This window comes from Anolis sagrei, chromosome 3 (assembly GCF_037176765.1).
Source record: "Anolis sagrei isolate rAnoSag1 chromosome 3, rAnoSag1.mat, whole genome shotgun sequence".
In the NCBI taxonomy this organism is placed as follows: domain Eukaryota; kingdom Metazoa; phylum Chordata; class Lepidosauria; order Squamata; family Dactyloidae; genus Anolis; species Anolis sagrei.
Window position 1 is genome coordinate 51,460,569 of NC_090023.1, and position 27,364 is coordinate 51,487,932.

General features: G+C 39.9%; 2 protein-coding genes across 3 annotated transcripts in view; one reads left to right on the forward strand and one right to left on the reverse strand.

Moving 5' to 3' along the window:
* Positions 1-6,541, forward strand: part of CRYBG3 (crystallin beta-gamma domain containing 3) — an 82,303-nt gene extending 75,762 nt beyond the window's left edge. Inside the window, exons 21-22 of the mRNA XM_060770604.2 lie at positions 2,321-2,480; positions 3,775-6,541. Of these exons, the coding sequence (XP_060626587.2) occupies positions 2,321-2,480; positions 3,775-3,863 (249 nt within the window). The 3' untranslated portion in view covers positions 3,864-6,541. The remainder of the gene's footprint in view (positions 1-2,320; positions 2,481-3,774) is intronic.
* Positions 6,542-9,470: 2,929 nt separating this feature from the next.
* On the reverse strand, positions 9,471-27,308 carry RIOX2 (ribosomal oxygenase 2). 2 transcript variants are annotated; one of them, XM_060770601.2, is made up of 10 exons: positions 27,203-27,308; positions 20,634-21,066; positions 19,517-19,636; positions 18,103-18,231; positions 17,821-17,924; positions 16,704-16,806; positions 15,361-15,529; positions 14,949-15,037; positions 14,416-14,520; positions 9,471-10,396 (listed from the first exon to the last, which is right to left on the reverse strand). In XM_060770601.2, exons 2-10 carry the CDS (start codon positions 21,060-21,062, stop codon positions 10,238-10,240), a joined length of 1,407 nt encoding a protein of 468 aa, XP_060626584.2. In that variant the 5' UTR covers positions 21,063-21,066; positions 27,203-27,308; the 3' UTR covers positions 9,471-10,237. The 2 variants fall into 2 exon arrangements, with proteins under 2 accessions (XP_060626584.2, XP_060626585.2); XM_060770602.2 differs by lacking the exon at positions 27,203-27,308 and adding an exon at positions 26,333-26,438.
* Between the last annotated feature and the right edge of the window lie 56 nt (positions 27,309-27,364).

Genomic DNA, 27,364 nt, shown 5'->3' on the forward strand with positions numbered 1-27,364 from the left:
CTGACCTGCATCAGATGAACTTTATGAGGCAGAAGGGTACTTAACTCTTCCTCTGCTTCTTGTTTCCTGCCAGATTGCTTCTTAGCCAGTCCAGATACAAAATAACATTTCCGTTACCTTCACAAGTTTCTTGTTTGTTCAGATAGGGATAAAGCTAGGTCCTGTATTCCAGAAGCAAATAAGCACTTTGTATCATCTAGGGAAACATTGTTTGTTGTTTGTCAGCCTTGATGGGAGAACAAATTATTTGAACTCAGCATCTCTTTTGAGATGTTTTCGCTTTGAATGTTTAATTCATTTTGGTCTCCAAAATGTAGCTTCAGTGAACTTTTTCATTGCATTGACTTGTATCAGATATTCAAGCGATGTCATGTCTATCATGTATCAGCAAGGGGAAAATATTATAACCATTCTAATTATTACAGAGAGCTCAAGGACTGAGTTTTGGGGGCCTTCCTTTTAGAGGGAGATTGCCTGCTGCTGTCTGAGCTCAATCCATGATTAATGACTCTGTCCCCTTGGCACTTTAAAGGCACCAGCTGGGATGTTCCTTACATGGATGTGTGAATGCAGAAATTTAGCAAAGCAATAAGCTATATATTATGTCCAGAACTGGCAAACGTATACTGTATCTAGAAACTTCTCCTATAAGTTGAATCTGGTGAATTTACTAACACATTGAAGGATGCATTTGACTCTGTTAAACAGTAGTACTTTTCCCTCACTTATCGTGGGGGTTCCATTCCAGGACCCCCGCGATAAGTGAAAATCCATGAAATAAGGGTATTCAAAGAGAGTTGTAGTTCACCTACATCCAGAGAGCACTGTGGACTCAATGATGGATCTGCACCAAACTTGGCATGAATACTCAATACAGGGAAGGAGCCCAAGACCAGCCGAGGAAGAAGTCCCAGGAGACAAGAGCCCCCCAAGGCAAAAATTGGACCAAAGGCCCAAAACAAACATGCTTCCAGCCACTTCCCACCAGTGCTGCCACATCCTTGCAGCAGCTGCTGCCACCACCAAGTTCGCTGCCAAGGGAAAGCACGCTGTCTGGCGTGGCCTTCCAAAGCCTAGCCAATTGAGGGAGAACAGGGTCCACCTCCCATATGCTGGCCACTCCACTGGTGGGAACTTCTCCTGCGCCGAGGGGGCTGCTGGGAAGAAGGAAGGCCCCTCTGTCAGCATGGTGGAGGAAGGAAGGCAAGGAGGGAGGGAGGGAAGGTGAGGAGGAGGAGATGGCTGTGAGGGCGCAGGGAAAACCACGAAACAGCGAGTCCGCGGTAAATGAACCATGAAGCGGCGAGGGAACACTTTGATCTAAAAGCATTTTTAGTAACATGTAAAGAGCTCTTGGTGGCACAGTGGGTTAAAGTGCTGAGCCGCTGAACTTACTTACAAAAGGTCACAGGTTCGAATCCAGGGAGTAGTGTGAGCTCTCGCTGTTAGCTCCAGTTTCGGCCAACCTAGCAGTTTGAACATATGCAAATGTGAGTAGATCAATAGGTACCACTCTGGCAGGAAGGTAACAGTGCTCCATGCAATCATGCCGGCCACATGATCGTGGAGATGTCTAGGAACAGCACCAGCTCTTTGGCTTAGAAATGGAGATAAGTGCTAGCCCCCAGAGTCAGACTCAACTGGACTTAATGTCAGGGGGAAACTTTTACCTTTATCTATAAAGCCAAATGCATTATCTAATATTGCCACTCTGTATACGCAACCGACATTCATTCACAGAACAATGTAATTACCATAATTGTAGACTGGAACTCAACTGGACAAAGTAAAAAGGAAAACTCTGTTTTAGGAAATGCCGTACTAGAAGCAACTGCATAATTTCATTTTACGGAAGGTGAGGGGAGTGAGTGGCTCTGTGACCCCCAAAAGTCTTACCTAGCACAAAAAATGATGAAGAATGCTGGGAACTGCCATTCAGTAACCTCTGGGGGTGGGGTGGGGAGGGTGGGACACAGTTGCCATTCCCTGATTTAGGATAAGATCAAACCTCTCCTAATACAAGCACAGGCCTGTTTGTAGGCCATATGCAAGCCCAAAGAGTGTTTATGCCTGTAGCATACCCATATTTGTTCCTATTCTTCAGGCAAAATATGTTTTTAAACTGAGTAGTGATGAAACTGGCTTTCTGTTCTCAATGAGTCACTTGTATTCCTTTGGGGCATGATGGATGAAACTTGTCAGGTGGTTGGCATCTGTATTCTGACTGTAGTTTCCTGGAGGCATCTTCCTCCAGAAGCACATGCAAAATAACGCCCGTCAGGGAAATGAAAAGATTCTGCTTTCATCTTGGTGCATCTAGGTTAACGACGCTTGCCTTGATGTCATTGGAGGCAGAGATACTTCAGGAGCCAAAGTAGCTTTGTGGGTAGAACATGGAAAGGCAAGGCAGAAGTGGACATACAACAAGGATGGGACTATCAGTTCATACCTCAGTGATCAGCTTGTTCTCGATATCAAAGGTACAAAAATGCTTCTAATTGGTTTTACTTTCTGAAAAGGGTAGGCACTGGAATCCATCGCTCACTCAGTCCAGTTTTATGGGCAGCCAAAATAGTAAAGTGTTACCATTTAAGTAGTTGCTAGCTGCCAGACATCATGATATAACTGAATTGAAAAATTGATTTGTGTAAACACAATTAGTCAATTTCCTACAGTTTTATCTTCTAGGAAGATTGGCTTTTGCCCCATAGTTAGCATATTCTGAGGCTTTTCACAAATCACCACACTGTGTTACTGAACAATGGTGTCACTGGCTGGGGCTAGTGGATGTTATTATCTGAATGTCTAAACTTGAGAAAGGCTGACGTTCTGCTTGTTTTTAAAAGCAAAACTAGATGAAATTATGTGTATTAGGATAGCCCCTGCCTATGTGGTACTCACAACTTCTGAGGATGCCTGCCATAGATTCAGGCAAAATGTCAGGAGAGAATGCTTCTATAGGACTTTATATTCCTATTCTTGATATATGCAGAACTAATTTTTAACAAAGATAATGGCCTGAATCCTGTAAGACAGTGATTCTCAACCTGTGGCTCCCCAGATGTTTTGGTCTTCAACTTTCAGAAATCTTAACAGATGGTAAACTGGCTGGGATTTCTGGAAGTTGTAGGCCAAAACACAGGTCAAGAAACACTGCTGTAAAGCTTAACTGCAACAGATGTATTGACAACTGTTGACCCACCATTCAATATTTTTTCTATATACTCATAGAATCAGATATGGACAGGACCACATAGACTATTCAGTCCAACCCCCTTGGATCATACCAAAATCCACAACCTTGGCCCCAAAACCTGCCCTCGATTTATCGATTAGTATATACTAGGCAAACGTTTTTGAAAGGGGGCTGCATGCTGAGACCAGGGGGAGAAACCAAGGCTTGGCATGGGGGGAGGCCAGGGGGCTATTGGTGGGGGGGGGGAGGGGAAGGAAGCTGAGAAGGGGGAGGGCTTCACACGTGCTGGTGCGGGGCTCTCGGGAGAGCCCTACACAACTACGTGTGCCTGCAGGGCGCTCCTCTTCACTGCAGACAGAAGGGCTTGACACCCGACTGCACAGTGCTCTTGGGAGGCAAGAGCTGCATCTAGCCTGAGAGTATATATGGTAAGCACCATTAATTCAGTGAGTCTACTCTAGTTGGGACAAACAGGATACTGGCCATTATGTATATTTCTCAAGCTTACAATGCGTAATATTTTACAAGTAATTAAATGAGTATGTATTAACCATCACTCTCTCAAACTTCTGTTTCAGGAGGATGCTATTACGACAGGAACCACATTATTGTAAACCAAGTAAACAGCAATGAATGTACACAGAAATGGGATGTTGAAATATTGTGAATCAGTTTGCTACTATAAAACATGTAACAGTACGGCCAAACTACTGAAGTCACATAGCACTGGTGCATGTTGTAGAATATATCTTGAATTTTCCAGGCAGAAAATCAAAAATTGTCAAAAGTTTCAAGTATGTAAATAGGCTATGCAAAAGTAATTCTATATTGTCTAATTTAGGATATCTCTTCACAAGGTAAAATGAAGTAGTGTCCTATACAGCAGTCATAATTAAGCAATAACTAAAACCAATTTAACTGATCTTGTTCCTGTAAAAATGTGTATTTCTTTAACACTTTACCTCATCATGCAATAACTAGTGAGAATTTTGCCCTTAAATGCATCTTCTGTTACGTTACAGGTTATGTGCTGTCAGTGGAAGCGTGTTCAATATTGCACTATTGTATCAATGTATCTCACTTTTAAAGAAAACTAGGATTGGAATCCTGTTAGTGCCTTATGTGATTGTAGGTGGTAACACAGCAACAGGAGAAAAAAGGCCATAGGCGCATAGCTGAAAGGAAAAGCAGAGGAAATCGCTGCCATTGGGAAGGAAGGCTTCCAGCAGCTTATTTCTGCATTCTACAACATTTGCATTATTATCCTAAACCAAGGTGTTCTGGGAAGGCGGGCTTGAAAGTGTTCGGCTCTACCAGTTCTGCAAGCTACTCTTCCAGAACATCCAACATCTCAGGACTCATCTGGAAATCAGGCCTTGCAAAAAATAGGCTGCTCAGAGCCAACAGCTTTTTCTCCCAACAGCAACTTCTCCTGCTTTCCTCCACTAAGCCAAAAGCGCAACTGCTCGTGTGATGCACCAACAAGATTCCAGTTCATGAGTGTTTGATCTCAGGTTTCATAATTCTACACCATCATTACTATACTTCTTGGTCTGTATCTACAAATGGACTATGAAAATTGCAAGTAAAAATGCACAATACTCTACCAAGCTCAGACTCAGTAAAAACAATTCTCATCATATTTGGTATACAAATGATTTTTATGAAAGCAGTTGTTCTTATGTTGGAAATAAGGGCTCCAACAACTAATTGTGGGTGATTCACAACACCAGTGATTTTGCTTAAATTAGTCCAAAATGGATAGTAGCATAAGTGTGTGTGCTTAATTCTTTTCCTATTGAAGTTTTTCCAATCTATGTCAAATCCACGTGGGCAAAACCAGTAGTAAGGATGGATGGAGGCTTTCAAAAAATGGAAAGGGGGTTAAACATTGAAGGTATCTTTCACACTAGACCATTGTAGCACCATTACAGCATTTTACAATATCCTGGAATTTGCAGTATGGCAAGGCTCTAAAGCTCTCTGGTAGACGTTCTCAAGGAACTGCAAATCCCAGAAGTCTGTAAGATGGAGCCGTAGCAACTAAAGTGGGATCAGAATATCATAATGTTGCACGAAAAAGACTATAATCCCCATTTGGCTACAGTTGCTTATAAGTGAAAACTAAATTGGGGGTGGATCTTGGATTTTCCGTTAGGTGTATTTTTTGTTGTTCCCTAGTGAACACAGAAGTAACTGGCGATCACTGCAGCTGTTGTTTGAATGTATCCCAAAGTAGGCAAATGTGGGGAGCCAAGGGGCCTGTGCCCTCCCCAACAAGAACTCAATAAAACTTTCCCCCATGCAATTTTGAAACATGCAGGATTACTAAAACTATATTCATTACATGTAAATATCGAAGAGCTCCAGTTGACTTGAGAAGCAAAATTGGGTCTACCTCTTCCTTGCCTCACTAACTTCTCAAACTTACATTTACTACACCTGTGATGGACACAATTTACAGCAATTCCAAAGTAATTTGTGGTACAAAAGTTTAGTTTGCAGTGTTATTAATGACATTCACTCCAGATCAAACTCATGATACATGGAAATTCAGATATACAAGAATAGAATCCTTAAAAAGCTCAAATTTCTGCTAAAGACCGAAATGTATGTAATATTTAATCATTATTTAAAGACTTCATGTTTTCAACATAATAGAAAGGAGAATTAAATGCTCAGGAGCTGTTTGCACAGGTGGTTCTCCAAACTGGCAGACATACGAATTTAAGTTTGCCTCAGCACATGTGTGTTCAGTATTATAAAATGTATGGTTTCAGTAAATCTCAAGTGTATTTTTGGAATCAAAGGAAATCAAGACTGATTAGCTAAAACCAAAAGATATGGGACTCAATTTCTTATCTTTTTTTAAAAAAACAAAAACAAAAAACAGCTGCACAGATTCTCACCCTGAAAATATTGAAGACTAGTAAAACTCTATTTTTGTACAGATATGGCTTTATTAATATATTCAAGAAAATCTACCTAAGGGCTTGATCCACAACTCAGCTACATTATACCAGCGACCACAAACTCCATCTTTCCTTGGATTTTGGGACACAGAGGCACACAGGACAACCGTTTGTTGAACAGCTGCTCATTTGGGCGTAACAGAGCAAGACAGTGGCTGCTGCAATAAGACCCATTGATAAAAGCAGCTGTGTAGTGTCCAGATCCTGAAATAAATCTAGATGTTCACGGAAGTGCAGTGGATTGCACCTTAATAGCACTTTAAATTGTAAAATAAACCATGTATTTACTTTTTTGCATTTATATTATGTAACTAGAATCCCTAAATGTATTTTCATCAGAAGCACTTATTTAATAAACATTTTCTGTATGTTACCTCTTTGTCACTTTTTGTATGCTAACAGGCGCTTACATACATTTAATAACATAACTCTGCCTTCAGAGTTCTGTAAAATTCAGTCAACTAAAAAAAAAGGTGATCTCAGCTGGTGCATCACCATTATGTAATAAATAGTGCAATTCAATGTTTCTGCTCTGGGAAAAAAGATCCTGAGAGTAGGCTCCGCTGAATTCAGTGGAAATTACATCTGGGTTCCAGGTGCCATAGGCTATATTTCAGAGGAAGGAACTGACAAAAGCACCTCTGAGTATTCCTCACATAAGAAACCCACAGAACATCCATGGAGTCGCCAGGCAGCAGGAAGGCACATACATTCGTGTTTCAGATTGCATGGTAAAGCTACAACTGTAAGCACAGTTGCTATAGTGTTAAGGCCAGTTAAACACAGTGGGATTCATTTTGGATTAAGCAACTATAGCTCCCACAACTGAAGAATTACCAAAACAGGCAACTTGTAGCCCTCCATGTGGTGCTGAGAGGCAACTGCCATTAGCCCCAATGATGAATGGCACTGGTCACAACACAGCCACAGGTCCACAAGTTACACATTCCTACCAGAAGACTTACCACCACTCTGTTTGTTTCTGCCTCAATCCATGTATCGCTAAATAACTATGACTCCTCTCAAGGCTCAGCACATCTTTCCCATTTGCTCACATCAAGGCTGTTGGTGTTGTGCACCTTCAAGTTGTTTCTGACATACGCAGCACTAAGGGTGAACCTAACATGGAGTATTCCTGGCAAGATTTGTTCAGAAAAACTTTGCCTTTGCCTTCCTCTTAGGCTGACCAAGATCACCCAGTTAAGTTTCCATGGCTAAGCAGAGATTTAAACTTGGGGTTTGAAGTTTGGTCTCTAGAGCTGTTCTCCAACGCTTAAATTCTTACACTGTGACATGTTGACTATCCTCTAGCTTCTAGCAATCTATTGTCTGTTTTGTTATGGCACTGAATGAATGTTTGCCACTTTTGATGGAAACCGCTCTGAATCCTCTTGGGGAGATAGGGCAGGTTATAAATAAAGTTTTATTATTATCCCCCACAAGTAGGATCTATACCTATCTGAATCAAGTCTGAACCAAAGTAAGACCAGATTTGGGGCTGCTAGTGGTGCAGCAGGTTAAACTGCTGAGCTGCTGAACTTGCTGACCCGCAGGTTGGAGGTTCGAATCTGGGGAATGGGGTGAGCTCCTGCTGTTAGCCCCAGCTTCTACCAACCTAGCAGTTCAAAAGCCTGCAAATATGAGTAGATCAATAGGCATCATTTCTGCAGGAAGGTAACCATGCTCCATGCAGTCACACTGGCCACATGATCTAGGAGGTGTCTACAGGCAATGCTGGCTCTTGGGCTTAGAAATGGAGATGAGCACCACCCCAGTTGGACATGACTAGACTTAATGTCAGGGGAAACCTTTACCTTTAAGTCTGTATTTAACTGACCTTAACATAATAACTGCTTATAGTAGTAGCTTCACATACAATCTAAAGGTGTTGGTGCTCATAAACACCATTACCCTGCATTGGGGAGAGGGGCAAACAGGGTTTTAATGGACTTAGGAAATAGTTTCCAAGCAAAAGTACATCAACAGAATTGGGACCACATTGCATTCCTAAAGCAGGAATGAGTAAAATGCCCTCTGGAGCCACATGCAACTGCTCAACTTTTGTGGCCCATCAAGGCTCAACAAGGAATTTTGTTCCAAAATGGCACCAAATGGTTTCTAAAAGGGTTGGAAAACATTGCTACCATGCCTGAAGCTCTCTTAGAACTAGAAGTCAAATAAATCTTTGCAAACTAAAAATTCCAAGTAAGTTTACTTCTAAATTATTTAAAATAACATCTATGGGTCCAGGAAGACTCAAAGTATAATGTAAATGTTCCCATGTTTCCTAGAGAAAATATGGAGGCACAAAATATTTTTCAGAAACAGGGGAGTGAATATAGCTGTCCCCAGTCTCCTGGAGGTCTAATCAGCTATCTAGGCTCCAATAGTTGCCTGGTCCTATTGTAAAGATTAATGAATTATATACTATGTTGGAAGGAAGAATTTTCTTTTGTCCAGTTCATTACACGAGGACTACTATAGAATGCAAATCATTTTAAACATATCTTTTTAAAAGTAGGTCATGAAGATTCAAAACTCATTATCAAATGTTGTCGGAAGTGATCTTATGCATAGCATATTGATTTATTTTATTCATTTACTATATTTATTACCCACCCTTCTAGCCCTGAAGGGGACTCAGAGTGGCTTACAAAGTGGCAATAATTCAATTCACATGATACTTCTCAGTAGCACTAAATTAAGATTATTTTGCATTTTATTTATGGAAAATTGAATTTGTTTCACTATCAAACTAATCACTATGCCTTTTTATACCTCTGCACAGTGAAAAAGGACATGTGGAATGGGTATTCATGAACTGCATTCCAGAACACAGACAGACAACTGCAAGAGAGATCAGACCATTCCACATAATACAAAAGTGAAACATACCTATAAATAATATGTATAAAACATACTTTTCTACTGATTTGTTAGCCTGCTCGCGCTTTCTCTCTTTCTTTCACTCTATATATACCCAAAATTCTAATTTGTCAACAATACTGTCACACTCAGTATAACAGAGCAGTTATAGAATCTACACAAAAAGTATCTAAAGGAGTATTCTGCTCAGTTTAAATCCCTGCTCAGCCATGGAAACCCACTGAGTGATCTTAGGCAAGTCACTCTCTCTCAACCACAGAGAAGGGCAATGGTAAATTCCCTCTTGTCAAGAAAACCATGTGGCAGATGACTTGAATGTACACAATGACTTCAATGTATAAAACGAGCATTGCAAATAGCTTTTGCTTTGATGAGATCATAAAACAAAAAAAAGTGGAAAAATCTGACTCACAACAAAAGGGTATATAGGTTTTATATAACACAATTTCCATGAGAAAAAAACTTGTATAATACAAAAAAACTGAGTTTTTGTGCTTCCAGCATTGCTTTACCAGTCACTGATTAGAAAATGCACCTTATTTGCATCACTGGGCAATTACCGGTGCAAAGGAAGTACAGTGTGCTGGCTACTGCGGTACGTACCATGTAGTAGCACTTAAGTGAAATTATAATTTCATCAAGAACTGAGACTTTTGGTTCTACAGGCTGTATTACTATCTGCAATTTAAGCAGATAACTTGGCTGTGGCCACACACAAAAACTATTGCCAGAATCCCCTTGGGCTGTCATCAGAAGTGGACTTCCCTCTGCAGAAATCAAAATTGCTCAGCTGCATAACATCCATATCAAATAATGGGACAGTGTCCCATTACAAACCCTCCCAATTCAATAAATGGGTGTCTTGGTTCCTCGGTTATGAAGTTACATTTCAAAACAGGTAATTTAGGATTCCTGCAATTATTTTTAGATGCTTTTTTGTGTGTCAGCCCATACACAAATTTTTAGAATATATGGATTTTCAGATCATTCCATTCACTTTTTTCGCAAGTCTACTGTTATATACAAGAATTATGTAAAAAGAGTCTTTCTGTACAGCAAAGGTTTGCTCTTTGTGCGCAGCAACAGATTTTTTTGCTTTGGCTAGATTTTGCTTTAACATATTCAAGTGTACACTTTACTTTTTCCCTGGGGAAGACAACTTAATTTTGGCTGGCTTGTGCCTTCATATTACTTCAATTAGGCATTCACTCCACAGTGAGATCACCAAGGTCTCTTTTTCTGCATCTGAAGACAGACTCAGTTCATCCACACAGACAGCATCAGAATTCCAAATTTGCTTCAGTGCATCCATATGGGAAAGGGGAAACCGTAACCCGGACGACTTTATGTAAAAACAAAGAAAAAAAAAGAAAAAAGTTAGATCAAACTAAACAAATATCAGACAAGTTTTACAAACCACTTTATACACAGAACATTATATGCCTCACCCACAGATAAACATTATACAACATAAGTATCTCATCATAACTCACTACATACAGTTGCCCCCCATGCCATATCCATGGATGCTACTAGTCACAGCTTTAAGATAGTAAAAAAGTCCTAAAGGCAAATCTTGATTTTGCCATTTTATAAAAAAGATACAATTTTACTATTCCATTATATACAATGGGACTTGAGCATCCCAGGATTCTGAAATTCACAGGGAATCCTGGAACCAAATCCCAGCAGATACCAAGAGCCCACTTCACAACTGTTCTGATTCCAATTATGTTTACATTCTAAGAAAGCTCTTCCTGTAACAACAACAACAACAACAACAACAACAACAACAACTTTATTTTTATACCCCACCTCCATCTCCCCAAAAGGACTCAGGGTGGCTTACACATGGGACAAAATGTCCACAAAACATAAAAGCAAAACAATCCATTAAAACAAATAACACAATTAAATTAAAACATAGCAAAGCATATCAATCAGATAAAAACACAATTAAATAAAACACAAGGGTATAAAACAACAGAATTAAGACTCACTCAAACAATACTTGACTAAACTCTGTAGTAAACTCTGCTGTTCATCGTGGATTTGATGAGGGCCAACAAACTGCAACTTAATCCAGACAAGAGAGAGGTGGTCCTGATCAGAAGGCAGATCAATGCAATTCAGCCTGTGCTGGGTGGAGTTACGGCATACTCCTGGGATCTGACTTTGGATGCTTAGGTTTTGGCTGTCTCCAGGAGTGCATTCGCACACTGAGAATTAGTGTGCCACCTGCCTCCGTTATTTGAGAAATTCGATCTGCCTTCAGTGACACATGCCCCATTTGGACTAGTTTCCAAAAACATCGTACTGTCTTTGGCACTATTCGGAAACTTCAGTGGGCACAAAATGCTGCAGCCAAACTGCTGACAGGCTGATTACAGGGATGTTCTTATGTTCAGGCAGCTTCATTGGCTACCAGTCTATTTCTGGACATAATTTGAAGTGCTGGCTTTAAAGACTTACACAGCTTGGGCAGACTATCAGACAGGCCACATCTCCTTATACTAACAGTTTTTTAGGGTATGAAAGGGATAGCTTTCTCACAGTGCCATCACCTTCACACTATCCCCATAGTACATGGTATATCAGCCGCAGGTAAAACTGAAGCCAAAGTCATCTTGTAGATACATAAGCTACTACTAGTGCAGGACGATCCAGAAACCATTTGTTACATTGCTTACTCCAAATATTTCCCTGCCATTTAGGAAAATAAGAATCCCTGGATATATACATTTAGAGGAATCAAAGTAACTATGTTAGCATCTTGTTAATGACACATGCAGGTATAACAACATGTGATTTCAAAATGCTGGACTGTACTTCAGAAAAAAATTCACTACTCCCTTTACACAACCAAAACCATTACAGGATTCACTTTTCTCTAGTGCATGCATATTCCACCCTGCTGCCATTTAGTGGCCTGCAGAAAGTGGCGAGAGTTGGAGATGAATATGGTTATTTACTTGTAACCAGTGGCATTATGGAAAAGATATTGCCTCAGCAACTCCTTGGATTCCAAGAGCAAACACTGTGCACCTGGTTATAGGCAGATAATTTTCTTATGCCTCACTACTCTCGACTATCCAGGGTACAAGAGGAAGATGAAGCCCATGGAAGGGAGAAGGAAAGCGTATCATTTTTCAGTGGAACTTCATGATACATCACCTTATAAAAGATTTCTCAGCCTGAGTTTGATTTAGTAGGAATCATAATTATATTCAGTAGTCGAGCGACCTACTGAACACAAATCTAAGCATGCTAAATCTCAGTATATTCAAAGAGTTCATTAAGTAGGTTTAGGGTTGCAGCCTAAGCATTTTTAGCTGTTTGGGAAACAGCTACTGTATTATTAACTACTATCTGCCCTAATCAGCATACCCAATAGACAAAGGTGACAGAAACTGTAATCCAGAAACACATGAAGGGTGTCGCTTAGCTTTGTTCTATAGAACTCTGCTTTTAATGTTGTGCTATTGCTAGTGGTACAAACAACTTTTGTGTACAGAGACCATCATCTATAGGCCTTTCCATTTATAAGTAAGTAAAAAAATCCAACTGAATCCACATTTCCACTTTGAAGAGCACACTATCTAATACTAGCAATGTGCCTAGGAGAAGTTATCTTTTCAATATTTCTATTACACTAATTCACATTGCATTCCCATTTTGAAAGATAAATGGAATGTGAAAAATAATAACTAACTGCAATGAAACATTTAAAACAATGCAACTAGTTCAAATACTTCATAGTTTCACTTCTCATCTCAATGCTAGAAGCAAGGACAATGCCTCTGTGTTCCAATGGACAATCCACAGTCCACTGTGTAATACGCACATTCTTTCTCTCAAGCATATAGGAAAAAGACTGATTCCTTATCAGAATGAACAAGAGTATATTTATTAAAAAGAAATATCTCAGTTCACTGTATTCATCACAGTATTACAATATTCTTGCTGTACGGCAGCCTCTTAATAAGACTTTTAAAAATATTACTTTATTTATATTCCACCCTATCTCCCCAAGGAGACTCAGGGCAGATTCCAACATACAAAAAAGGCAAACATTCAATGCCTCTATACAGCGACAAATACAAACATAATAGCCCAAAGTAACCCAACATATAAAACAATTTATAACATGACATCTTTAGATCAAATAAAATGTAATCAATCAAAAATTGTATCTAATATAAAACCTGAACATAAAACATCAGCATTAATTGACAGGAGTCATCTTCCCATCCATGAATGCTTCATTGGAGGGGACGGGGGGGGGGGGGGGGGGGAGAGCTGTAGTCCAATTGGCAGCACTAGTAAAAAAACTAAAATAAAGAGCCATTGGGATATCTAGAAATTAAAACACAGCCTTGTGGTCTATGAGCAACAGTCAGGTTTGTACAATGATTTCCTTTAACAAAGCAAGGAGGTTCTGTTGTAAGAGCAAAGTGGAAATTCTCAAGTAAACACGCCAACCCCACATGATGTCTGTTCTACAATACACTTCACACAACATTTAGTGACACATATTTCTTTGGAAAATACTCTGGAAGAGCCACAGCATAAGCATTTCATCACAAAACTGAAAAGGAGATCTGTTATGTTACAGCCAGCGGATCTAAGGTCGGCAGGGCAGTGAATCTGCTGTGGATCTTACTCCAAATTTCAGAACAGCTGTGCAAGGCACTGAAACTATTTTGAAGTTCAACACACTGAAGAGCTCCTTTAAAGTTTGGACTAAAATCCCACCTGCACAGACTTCAGAGCCATCACCTGCCACTGCTAATACACTACATACAGCAGCCTCAGCTGTTAGCTATGACAGGTAACAAGAACTTCTCAGGCTGGAGGTAATAACAACTGCTGCAACGAAACACGGTGGGGGTGCTGCTATAAACTCTGTGGTCCTTCTACAATAGGAAAGAGAATGTGCTCCAAATGCTATGGGAGTACAATTCTCCATAATCTGCACCATTTACTATGCTGCCTAGGGCTCTGTGTGTGCGTACGCGCAATCCATTGACATTTGGACATCTAAATTATTCCCACCATGAATTAGAAGCATCTGGCTAGCCACTGCAAAACACTGGATACTGAACTAGATGACTCCTGATGTGATCTGGCAAAAGCCTCATAAAACTAAAACCGTAAAAAAAAAGGTAAGTAATAAAAAAATGTTGTTACTGGCAGCGAGTAGCTTTAAGAAACGTAACAGAAGATGGCAGCATGACAAAAATGATGTTGAGAATGAAGAGAAAAACAGTTTGCATGAAATAACTCAGTTATTAAAATGTTGAGGAGCTTGAGGGTAAACAATGCCGCTAAACTGATCAAATGTACAAATGAGAAACTAACCTCCACAATTCCTTCCTCATCAGTATTCTCTTCTCCCATCATATGGGTTTCCCTCTTGTTCTTTAAGCAGTGATACACCAACACCATTTCTTTAAGTGAATTATTCTGAGGAAAAGAAAAAGACATTCAGCTTTGTGTGCTATCTATCAGCCAACCTGAAAAAGTTTCAGCACAAAACAATATCTCTCCATCAGAAACAGACAACTCCAGAATCCTCGCAATGTATCCCATTTTAGCTCATTTTGTTTGGTTTGTCTCTTTTCAAAATAACATAAAACTCCTTCATTAAACACCAGAATATGGTGTTATTTCTATACAAGTTTAATAAAAATTAACCAAGCCTAGTTTTTCCAGTACAATAATTATTTTTCTGTTCAGAGAAGAGCAACATTATTACTATAATGTCATGATCAATCCCAGTCACATGCTGTGAGATACAAGTAAGCAGACTAAAAATAGGATGCAGGCAATGTTACAACACAGAAAGTTCCAATAAAAAGTAAGTGTCCACAGGCACTTCCCTCTGTACTCACCAAATGGTCTTGTTCTGGTTCCACTGTAATTACTGTATAGTCTTTAAAACGTAATCTGACTGTGCTACTCAACTTTGGTAGTGGTCCACCTAAACAGGGAAAGATACATCACTGTGAAAGGGGCAGCCCATCTTTAATGCTTTTGTCTCTCAACTAAGAAATGTTGCAGGAATCAGTATCTGAAACAGGGACCAATCTTTTAGGGGGGAAAGTGCCACTTTCCCAATTTAAGATGTCAACGGAAATCTGAAAATCACACACTAAGGAGAAGAATTCTGCATAAATGTCATATCAGCTCGGGATATCTAACTCATTAACTAGACACTACATCCCCTATGGCATGGCAAACGGTTTCTGTGTAACTAATAAATACATTATTTTATACAACACCCACAGTAAATTGAAATGTTACCGGAAGTCAAAGGGTCAAATGCAGGCCCCAGAAAAGGAGGTAATCTGTTCATAATAAAATCTTTTTTCATATCAGATGATTTCAGTTCCTTGCCGTTTTCTTCTAGACGGTCTGCAAGGCATCTCAGAAAGCCACTTAATTGCCTTGATGAATCAGACAAATCCACCTTCTAAACACAAGAAACAACAAGAATGTATGTTTACAAGAACCTAGTTTACTTGAGAAGGCAATCCAAAATTCTTCAGGCATTACAAATGCTGTTTCCAATCTAATGGGTGGAGGCAAAATTTTAAGAGGGGATTATTTCAGTCATGAGCAAGAGTTCTTTATGAAATCTTGCCACAGGATGGGAAAATAAAACTAGTCAAGTTATGTAGTTCCAATGCCAAAATACACCACGCTAATTTGGGTTTTGTTTTAATTAATTATTTTAATTATTTAGCTTTTATATATGTTTATCTATCTCTATATGTTTATCTATCTCTAACCCAACATTTAGAACACTAGCTCTAGTATCTCCCAAGTCAAGTCTTGTCTACATTTACTCTAAGAAATTGTAGGCACTCCCTGAGTAACAAACATTTGGCTTACAAAAAACTCATAGAGACAACAGGAAGCGAGAGAAATTTACCCCTAGGAAGGGAAATTCACTCCTGAAAGACTTATCATAGGGAAAAGGTGTCTCTGCTGAAGCTTTATGATCAATCCTTGTTTCCACAATTTTTTCGAAGTCCAATTATTACAGGGACAGAAAGTGAGGAGAAAACTTCTGAACAGAGTTACAGACAGCAAAACGAACACCACAGGGGTGTTAACCCTTCCCTATGCTTTCCAAAGTTTTTTAATACATATATACATATGTGTGTGTGTGTGTGGCTGGAGTTACACTTTAAAAATGGACCTGTCCCAACTTGCATACAAATTCAACTTAAGAACAAATCTACAGAACTTATCTTGTTTGTAACTTTGGAACTACCTATATAATTCACATCTTATTCAATTTTATTGTGTTTTTTCTTGGGATTGACTCTGACTTCCATTTAAAAGAGTCCTTTATATTTTATGAGCCTATGATCAAGCATGAAAAAAGTTTTGCCAATGGAGAAAAATGTGGGAACACTTCAAAACCTGGAAGAGCACAGTCATGGGTCATTTAAGAACCACACAATGTACAAAAATTACTACTAAAGACAAAGCTGGCATCTCTTCCAAATTACCATTTTGGAACTACCAGGGGACACTTACAGATGTACTCAATGCTTAAAACCAAGACTATTAAAAACTTTTCTTCTTGGAGCAGCTGCATAGTATTGTGTTAGTTTTTGTTAGTGCCGCATCATTACCATCAATAATTGCCTTGGAATGCTTTTCCGAAACTCTATGTCTTCTTTTGCCATATCCAAAATAAGCCCAGGAACTACATCCAAGAAGAAATCTCTCCAAGAGCTGGCAGGCAGAAGACAAATCAAAGCCATTAATGAAAATTAAGTCTGGAATAACATTTCTTGCTGAAATAAAAATTAGCTTTCAGGGTGCAGCCAAGTATTTACCTAGCTAGCAAAACATCCTGCCTTCAATGCTATATAATCCAAATATATTTTAACTAAAAAAAGCTTTTGGGCAATTGAACCATGTAGTATGTGTAATCATATCACAGATTACTCCCAGCAGTCTAATATTTTAAGCAGATCCTCAGAAAATCTTATCTATATCCAAAAACTAAGTTTGCAATAAAGTAAAGGCCTGGCTTGCTTTCAAGAAACAGTACAGTGTTCTCTATCAGCTACAGCTACAAAGTCATCTTCAAGGGCAGCCCATGTAGAAGCACTGCATAAGGAATTAAATCTGGAAGTTGTAAAAACAATGATCAGCATGATAAAATCCTGCTTCTCCAAGAAAAGGAGCAGCCTACACAGCACCTTTCCCCTAAAGATCATAGCAACCTGCTCCCAAAAAGGGTAGCACACAAGGTGACAATTAAGGCTGCAAAGTATCTATACAAATCATCCATGATATTTAAATCATCTGGAAAGGAGAAAAAAACATGCTCTTGGCCTATTCCAATGACCGGACACTTAACATGAGCCAGGATGATGTAGTGGTCTGAATATTTGACCAGGTGTCTAGACGACCAGGGTTCAAATTCCTGCTCAACCATGGAAACCCACTGAGAGAGTTTGGACAAATCACACTCTTCAGATTCAGAGGAAGGCAACAACAAAGTTCTTCTGAACCAATTTTTCTGATAAAACCCAATGATAGGGGTCTTGTAATATAGAGAACCAATATAGAGATAAAGTCCAATGATAGGGACCTTGTAAATCAGAAACAACTTGAAGGCATACAACAACAGCCACAAGACTTAAGCCTGTTTCACTCAAGGCGAAATATTTTAGCTTGCAGATTCATTCAGTTCAGAGTTAATGGCAAGATAGCTAAAACATAAGGCAGGATGCTTACTGGTTCTGATAGGTGCTGATAGTCACATGGGTAGAATGAGATATACCAGGAGGTGTGGCAGCTTGATGAATAGTCCCTCTTGGAAAATATAACAAGTCTCCTGGCTGGAGAAAAAAAATGTTGTAAAAGTTAAGCGCTAGGCTGGCATGCTTACAAATGTGCAAACAATTATGTTTCCAAATGTTTCCATGTTTCTATGCAGAAATGTGCATAACTAAAGCAGATATTTTCTTAATCCGAAAGTATATTGTTTAAATAATATAGTAGAACATATTACTGTACCTTTAATATGAAGTTGTGTGTTGGAGCCCCAATTTTGTCCTCAGGTTCAGCACTGTATTGTTGAGCTAGAGGTATAGTGGGCTTATATAGCCTCCAGTGCTTCTCTCCTTCAAGCTGCAAGATAAACACCTGCAAGGAACATAACTCAGTAAGCGTCAGAATGCCTCACATTTTAACAAACCATCACTTATTCTTACACAGACGTAAATAACAGCTTAATTTCAATTAACCGTTCTCCTTGTAACACAGGCTGTACAATTCAATGCCCGTAACCTGTGGGAATATCCCCGCAGTTTCACCTATCCACTTATGATAAAATATGTGCTCTCTAAGAATTTGGTAAGTCCTCCAGGCGATTGCTATGGAATGCTTCCGTCGGAAGTTATGATAAGAGGTATTCTGGAGGAGCTACCAAATTTCTAGAGAGGATACCTTTCTAAAATTTTACTAGGCCTTCCAGGATGACTCTTGTTAACTTCCAGTGGAAATTGTTTATGTCAATAGCGTTCATTACTTTCCACTGTTTCCCTCTTCAAGTTATCAAATTGATGTAAAGAACTACTCCTGCTTCCCCAACCCAGCCTTACATTTCTCATGTGTGTCCTCCTCTCCCTGTCCCCAGCCACAGTCATTTAGTGGCTGAGTTTCAGCAGAAAGCAGCCGAAGACAAGCACTGATTATATAATGATGCATGAGAATCTTCCAGGATGCATGATACATCTTTCCGGAATTACTGGAATCCTCGAGAGCAGAGTTTCTCAAACTGTGCTCTTCCTGATGTTTTGGACTTCAGCTCCCATAATTCCTAACAGCTAGTAAACTGGCTGGGTTTTCTGAGAGCTGTAGTCCAAAACACATGGAGCCGTTTGAGAAACACTGCTCCAGAGAATGACATCATCACCCTGTGCCATTTATCAAAACACATCTGATAATGATTGTCAGCTGTCCTCACCCCAGTTATATGAGTCTATACTGCCACATAATCCAACTGAAAGCAGATAATCTAGATTTCATAAGGCCCTAGAAAACTGTATGGTTACCCAAAACTTTGGTGCAGTGGTAGAACACAGATTAATTTATTTGTTTCCCTGCTGGAATGAATAATTTAAACAAGCACGCTCATATAGTGAGTGCTATTCCTAAAAAGGATAGTCAGCGTGGCATAGTAGTCTGAGCATTGGATCAGGACTCTGAAGACCAAGGCTCAAATCTTCACTCAACCATGGAAACCCACTGAGTGATTTTGGGAAAATCGCATTCTCCCTCAGAGAAAACAAAAAGGCATACCCCCTTTGAACAAATATGGCCAAGACAACCCCATTAGAGTTACCATAAGTGAAAAATGCCTCGAAGGCAAACAACAACAAACTCCTGAAAAGACTCATGACTATGAATTTTTGGAGAGTGTTCTTACCTCAACATCATCATAGTGTGGAGGCAGGCCTTGGGACCCTGGAGGAGTTATGTAAATATTAGATCCGACCAATGAGCCAAAGAAGCATTCTAATTTCTCCTGGATTTTCCAGAGCTCATTCTTTAAAATAGGATAGGAGGGCAACAGAGAGAGTTAGTTAGTATGCCAAGGCAGCTGTCCTTTCTCTTCCCAGTTCCTCCCCCCATCATGTTTACATGCTACTCTTCCAAATACACAACTCAACCTAAATAGGCTATCTCGATGACCTACATAAGAGTCAAATGATTAAAAGTGTAATATTCACTAAGGGAAAAATGACTGCTGCTGCCCTTGTATATGCAGTTTTTGTACTATGTGAAATCATGTCAGCAAACTAGGCTCCAAGTAGACAAAAAAAAACAAAAAAAAAAAACAACAGAGCTCAAAAGGTGCCACTTTGTCTCTTTCTTCAAATCAGTTGAAATCTAGCATCAGCAATTTCAAATCTATATAACCATACCCTAAACTGCCATGGTCTGCAATCCCCAAACTAATTTCAAATAGGTTCTTGTGGGTTTTTTCGGGCTATAGAGCCATGTTCTAGAGGCATTTCTCCTGACGTTTCGCCTGCATCTATGGCAAGCATCCTCAGAGGTTGTGAGGATGCTTGCCATAGATGCAGGCGAAACGTCAGGAGAAATGCCTCTAGAACATGGCTCTATAGCCCGAAAAAACCCACAAGAACCTAGTGATTCCAGCCATGAAAGCCTTCGACAATACATTAATTTCAAATAGATGATGCTAATCACATTTCCCCCCACAAAATTCTGTATAATGCAGACCAATCCCTAGTACCATTATTTGAAAGACAGGAAGCAGCTGCACAGAAAATAGGACTGATACAAAGACATGATAGAAAAACCAAGCAATCTATGACTTCTCACTCATTTTTGAAATGTACCTGGGCATCTTTCAATCCAGGCCAGCAACCGTTGTATGTAGTATTAAACCCAGACAGAGAGTAGGCACGTGCAATTCCACAGCCTGTTCCCCAAATCCTTTTAATTGTATGTCTGGGTCAATCCAAGCTTACAATGGCAAAAGCAACCACAAGCTACAGAAAACCACCAGATCCTACCTTAAATCTCTGAGGCTGATGAAACTGTATTGTCGCCTTTTTCTGATCGAAATCCTTCTTCAGCTGTGCATAGCTGACTTTGCCATCCTTGTTAAAAACCTTCTTTTTCCCATTAATACTCTTGCAGACGTTAATGTCCTTTCCATAATATAAACCATGCTTGACTATGCCTTCAAAGTCAGTTAACTGAAACAGTGACGAATAGTAAGATGCCACAGTAGGGTCATCTCTATGAAGTACCAATGGCTTTTTCTCCCAGTACTCTCTAAAAAATTCATCTTGCTTGATAGGTGAAATCAAACCTTCAAATACATTCTGTGGATGGTCATATTTCCAAAGCGCAAGGCTAGCAGTTTCAACTTTGGCTTGTTTGCATGGTAAATGTTGTTCCTTCTCAGTTCCAGATCGTCTCTCTAATTTCTTAGGCATAATCCTGTGTAAATAAGAAAAGAAATTAAAAGTGTCATTCCATGCATGTTTGCAAAAAAAAAAAAAAAAAATTCCCACCCAAGTTTATTTAGACTTATTATTCTATATGTAGATCTACATTTGTAATATCCCATTGATGCCAGTGACCTTTACATCTGTAAATCTGTTTAAGATCTTGACGCATGATAGCAATATACAGCTTTAGTATCCATCATCCAAAATGTTTGGAACCAGAAGTGTTTTGGATTTTTTCAGATCTTGGAATACTTCTATCTGTATTTATTTTCATAAATGAGTTATCCTGGAGCTGGGACTTCAGTCTAAATAAAAATTTCATTTATGTCATATAGACACCTGAAACATGTAGCTTGGAGGAATGAACTTTAATATTATTGTGCATGAAATAAAGTATGTGTGCATTGAACCATCAGAAAGCAAAGGTGCTATTATCTCAGCCACCCATGTGGGCAAATTTGGAGTGTTTTAGCACAGCTGGTGAATCACTACCAGCAATAGATCTTTTCCAACTGAAAGGTTGTAAGTTTGAACCTGGGTCAGGGTGAGCACCCAACCTTCAGCCTAGCTTACTGTCCACCAAAGAAGTTCAGAAACAGCTGTGAGCGGTGACTAGAGAAATTAGGCACCGTTTAAGCAGGGAGGTATTTTACGGCACCATAAAAAAGCTGGTGATCAAAGAATAGGACAGTCTGTGATCAAAAGGCTCATCATCATAGAGGATGGAGTGACAGCACCCCCTGTGGCCAGAATCGAGCATAACCTCCAGGATGCAGAAGTTGGAAAAAGGCTGACACATGCCTGTCTGTCCTGTATGTCTAACAGCATTGAATGTTTCCTATGTATGTGTTCTGTGATCTGCCCTGAGTCCCCTTTGGGGTGAGAAGGGTGGAATATAAATGCTATTAATAATAATAATAATAATAATAATAATAATAATATTATTTTTGCATTCCAGATTACTGATTCTCAACCTGTACTAAAGCTGCATTCCTATACATAACTGTAGTGTTAAGTGTTAGATTGGGACTTGGCCCATGGAACTGGTCTCAAACCAATGATCTATCTGACAGAGCTGTTCTGAGAATCAAGAGGAGATAAGACTCATGGGTTCACTACCAATTTAAGCCTGGTAGAAGAAAAGTGGGATTCAAAAATTGATCAAAACACTTTAAGGAAGTTAAGTGCTATTCAGTTCAGTGAGAATTAGATCCTGCCTGGCCTTGGAAGCTAAGAAGGGTTAGCTCTGGTTATTACTTGGGTAGAAGTACCAGGTGCTACATGCGACATTTCTGAGGAATAAATGGGTAAAACCACTTCTGAGAATTCCTTGACTAGCAAAACCCTATGAAAAATTAATGAGGTCACCATAAGTTAACAGGCCCCTTGAAGACACATACATACACTCACACAAAACAGGGTCAGAGTGCACAGCTGCATCAATGGGCCATCAAAAATGCATGTCTGTGGCTGAAGTGCAAGCCCACTTTACTAGTTAAACCAGACTTATCTCAGCTGAAGTAATTAGAAGTAACAGAGATGGCAGGGAGCAAAAATGAAAATCTCAGAGAAGGGCATATTCCCCTCCAATCATTCCCCAGAGCAAAAAAGGATACTGAATGTTGATACATCACGAAGTGTCCATGCCTTAAGGGGGTTACCACTGCTTGAATTACTCCCTCCTAATACCTTTTTTGGCTACAGACTCACAGCTTGCCTTCTAGGTTTTGCAGGATTTGGAGGAAAGTGAGTCTCATCTCAACAGATGAGGGTCACCTCAGATCTTCAAGCCTCCATTATCTGATTGCATGCATGTTCGTTTTAAGATAAAGCTTTTAAAATGTTGTTTCGTTTGGGTTCCTGAGATCCCATGACATTTTCTGTGACAATGCTTATTGCCTGATGTCCTCAATCCACCTTCCCATTCTCTCTGACTGCCTGGTTTCAGCTTTTAAAGTGCCAGAAGAAAAAAACACCTCCTCTAAAAAAAATTGAGGTTTTTTTTTTAAAGACACTGCATACAATATAAAAAGGAGCACTAAGATGTGATGGGCACGTCACAATCATGCCATTTAACCACCAATGCAGCCCTCTGAGCAAGGAAGGTAATTCATAAAACATCAGTGTTCTTTCCTGTCTGTAACATCTTAAACTAAATATTTTAATGGTTACCACTTTATGGCCCCCTGTGCTTAAAACTACTTAAGGGCTGCAGGAGCACAGGACTAACAAGAATAGGCAGATGCCTGGCAAGAGAGAGACACAGAGAAAGAGCAAGGATTTGTTCTTCCCATCAATTTTAAAGTTGCCAGATCAAACACTGAAAAGGCAAAGGAAGCTTACACAGCATTTGGAAACTGGATGTTTCATGGTTGTCTAGTGACTATCAGTCTTTCCAGAAGCAATTATTCCTGGCTTTTTACAGTATTTTAATTATTCATTCAGTGTACTTATATCTCACCTGTCATACGATTAGGATAGATAGACATTTCCCTGACCAGACAAAGAACAACTATCTTGGAAGCTACAAACAGAAAAGTCTTTTTGCCAGAGACAAAGCAGTGGCAATGTCACATCTGAACTGAGATCCAAATTTGGGAACCAATAAATACAAAACCCATGCCTTTATACTGGTAGGGTAAACGCAGATATTGAAGGCCATGATATACATCTGAATGGAAATCCAAATCATCAGTGGGACGTGTGAACTACATCAAGTGATACCATTACAGGGAGTGAGACTAAAATAACTACCCATAAAATTGTTGTTTCAGCACAAAAGCTTTTTTTTTTTAATCGCTGTAATTAGATATAAACTCAAAAACATTTTTCATAGCCTGGCTTCAATGTGTTGTGTCAATATACCTACAAGACCAAAACTTCCAATGTGCAATGAACTCTGATCAGAGCTGTCATTATTACTAAATTACAATGACACTTCAAATCACATGATTGCACTTACTACAAGTGCATACTATCGTTTTTTGCTGCTGGTGTTCTTGTTTTGATTTTTTAATGATTGCTGGTTTTGTCCATTTTTCTTGTATTTTAAGTTACAATATTGTGGTTTGGTCTGAGACGGGAGGAGCTCCATGGAGGTGACTCTATGAGTTAGTATAGTGGATAGCATCGGTTCCCATGACTCTACTGTAAAGCTTAAGTGAATTGACTGCAAAATGTACAAAAAATTAAGAAGCTGGAACATCCTTGAAGAGATAAAGTTTTGCTTTCAAAATGCACAACCCTGTGTCTTCAGGAACAGGATCATTGTGCCACCATCAAAACAAAGTTTTGCTGGCTGCATCTTTTCCTTTCCACCATACGCCAGATAACACAGACCTCTATGTATTATACTTGTGGGTGCTATTTGAAAAATACAATAACAATGTCATATTACACCTAATTCTTTAACAAATTTCGTATTTTTATCAATCTGGTTATTTGTTTTGAGTAAAAGTGTGAATGTCAATATTCTGATGAAATTTCTTTATGTGCTTTTGAATTCATTTTGTGTTTCCTATCAGCAAATTGAAAATCTATTCTGAAGACTTTAGCCCCTTCTTGATCACTTTCAAAAGAAATTGTAATCACGTATTACTTCAGCACACTAGAGAAAAAATCCACTTAAAATCCAGTTTCTGCCTCCTGCAGAATTCTGGTGTTTGTAGTTTAGTGAGGCTGTTAAAGGCTCCTCCCTATACTACAAACCCCATAATTCTGCAGGAGGCAGCAAACGGATTTTAAGTGAATTTTTTTCACAGTGTGATGAGGCCCTTATTAAATTAAAGGTATTTAAAAGTCAGCGGGAACCTGAAGCAAATCTGGAATTATTGTTGAATTCAAAATGTCAAAAGGTAGAGATAAAGTATGAATACATTTTAATATTTGAAAGTCAAGTATTTTAATAGCATAAACAGTTTAGTTTGTAGATTTTTATATGTATTATTTTTCATTACTGTTAGCTGCTTCGAGTCCCCATAGCAAAAGAATTATGACCCTCCATTTTGCAGGCCTAGGTAATTTGGGGTCCCAAGAAGACCAGAAAAAAAGTACAATATTCTTCTCCCCAGTTTCTCTAGTGCAGGCATGGGCAAACTTCGACCTTCCAGGTGTTTTGGACTTCAACTCCCAGAATTCCTAACACTCGATAGGCTGTTAGGAATTGTGGAAGTTGAAGTCCAAACCACCTGGAGGGCCAAAGTTTGCCCATGCCTGCTCTAGTGCCATCCATTTGGGCATTAATGCAATGCCAGGGCTCAATTCTGTGGAATAATAATAATAATAATAAACATTATTTGTATCCTGCCCTACAATTTCTAACAGTCTACCAGCTGTTAGGAATTGTGGGAGCTAAGGTCCAAAACATGTGGAGGGCTGAAGTTTGCCCATGCCTGCTCTAGTGTCATCCATCTGGGAAATAATGCACTACCAGAGCTCAATGCTGTAGAATAATAATAAAGTTTATTTTTATCCTGCCCTATCTTCCCGATGGGAACTCAGGGCAGTTAACAACATATAACAGATATATTCAATGCCATATAATACAGTTGTGTAATACAAATCATGGGAGCTATAGGATGTATCTCCACCAGGCATGGGCTGTTAGGAATTGTAGGAGCTGAAGTCAAAAACAACTGGAGGGCCAAAGTTTGCCCAAGCCTGTGTAGTGTCATCCATCTGGGGATGTAGTACCAGGGCTCAATGCTGTAGAATAATAAACTTAATTTGTTTCCTGTCCTATCTCCCCAATATGGACTAAGGGCGGTTAACAAGATATAATGGCAATATTCAATGCGGTATAATACAGCTGTATAGTACAAATTATGCTATAGGATGCATCTACACCAGGTAGGCTGTTAGGAATTATAGGAGTTGAAAATCAAAACACCTGGAACCCATGCCTGCTGTACACTGTAGAAAAATTGCAGCAGGGCAGTTAACATATATCAGCAATATTCAGTGCCGTATAATACAGCTGTATAATACAAATTATGGGAGCTATAGGATGCATCTCCACCAGGCATGGACTGTTTGGAAGTTGAAGTCCGAAACACTTGGAGGGCTGAAGTTTGCCAGGCCTGATCTAAACTGTAAAATGAATGCAGTTTGCCATCACTTTAGCTTCCATGGCTCAGTGCCACAGAATGATGAGTTTCATCATTTGGTGAGGAACCTCTTTGGTCGAGACGGCTAAACACCATGTACAAAATCCCATAGCATTAAGCGGAGACCCCGATGAAGCAATGGGTTAAAACCTTGTGCCGGCAGGACTAATGACAGACAGGTCAGAGGTTCAAATCTGGGGAGAGTATGGATGAGCTCCCTCTGTCAGCTCCAGCTCCCCATGTGGGGACATGAGAGAAGCTGCCCACAAGGATGGTAAAACATCAATCATCCAGGTGTCCCCGGTGCAACGTCCTTGCAGATGGCCAATTCTCACACAGTTTCTCAAGACGCTCCTGACACGAAAAGAAAAAATACCATTGGCCCATGGAAGTTCAAAGAGTAGTTGAACTGGTTTTAACAACACAGTGCAGATGCACTCTGAGTCTGTTTATTCAGCCTGTGTTTTTCAAACTTTCTTTGATATATCCTTAAGAAAGCAAATGTGGGGTTTCTAGGCTGTAGAATAGGCCTGTGCAAACTTTGGCCCTCCAGGTGTTTTGGACTCCAACTCCCACAATTCCTAAATTGTGGGAGTTGGAGTCCAAAACACCTGGAGGGCCAAAGTTTGCACATACCTACTCTAGAATTAGTTGTTTGGCACCACTTCTGCTGCCATGCCTCCTTTAGAGTCTTCGGCCTTCTCTGCCACAGAGGCCACGGCATGGAGCCATGGGTGTTCAAAGTGGTGTCAAACCGCATTAATACTACAGTGTGGGTGCCACCTTGAGAGCAGACACATCCTAGCCACGTTCTCCTCACTCCTCCCGAGAAACCAGACTTCCTAAGACACGTTTCTCACGAGCAGAGCGTGACACGGGTCCAGAAGCCAAGCCCCAAATGTCCAGCGCTGCTGCTACTCCTTCCTTCCTTTCTCTCTCTCTGAATAACTCTAAGGGGCGCCTCAGCCTACCACAGGCCCTGAGGCGCTCTAGCCTGCCATGCGACGCGCTTATACAGACCTGACGCCTGGGAGGGAGGACGGCGTGAGGAGAAAGAAAGGGAGGAAAAAAGGAAAGAGTGGTTTCCTGTCAGAAGGAACCTCCTCTTCCTTCTTTCCCTCCCTCCCTCCCTCCCTCCCTCTCCCTCCCTCCCTCCCTCCTTCCCCCAGCCCAGCCCTCTGC

What these genes read in the sequence shown, in the direction of transcription:
- RIOX2 (XM_060770601.2), bottom strand. Translation starts at nt 21,062, where the DNA reads ATGCCTAAGAAATTAGAGAGACGATCTGGAACTGAGAAGGAACAACAT. An exon ending in AACCAGAACAAGACCATTTG is followed by an intron (nt 14,521 to 14,948) that starts GTGAGTACAGAG and finishes TCTTTTCCTCAG; the next exon opens with AATAATTCACTTAAAGAAAT. An exon ending in ATGAGGAAGGAATTGTGGAG is followed by an intron (nt 10,397 to 14,415) that starts GTTAGTTTCTCA and finishes TTTTACATAAAG; the next exon opens with TCGTCCGGGTTACGGTTTCC.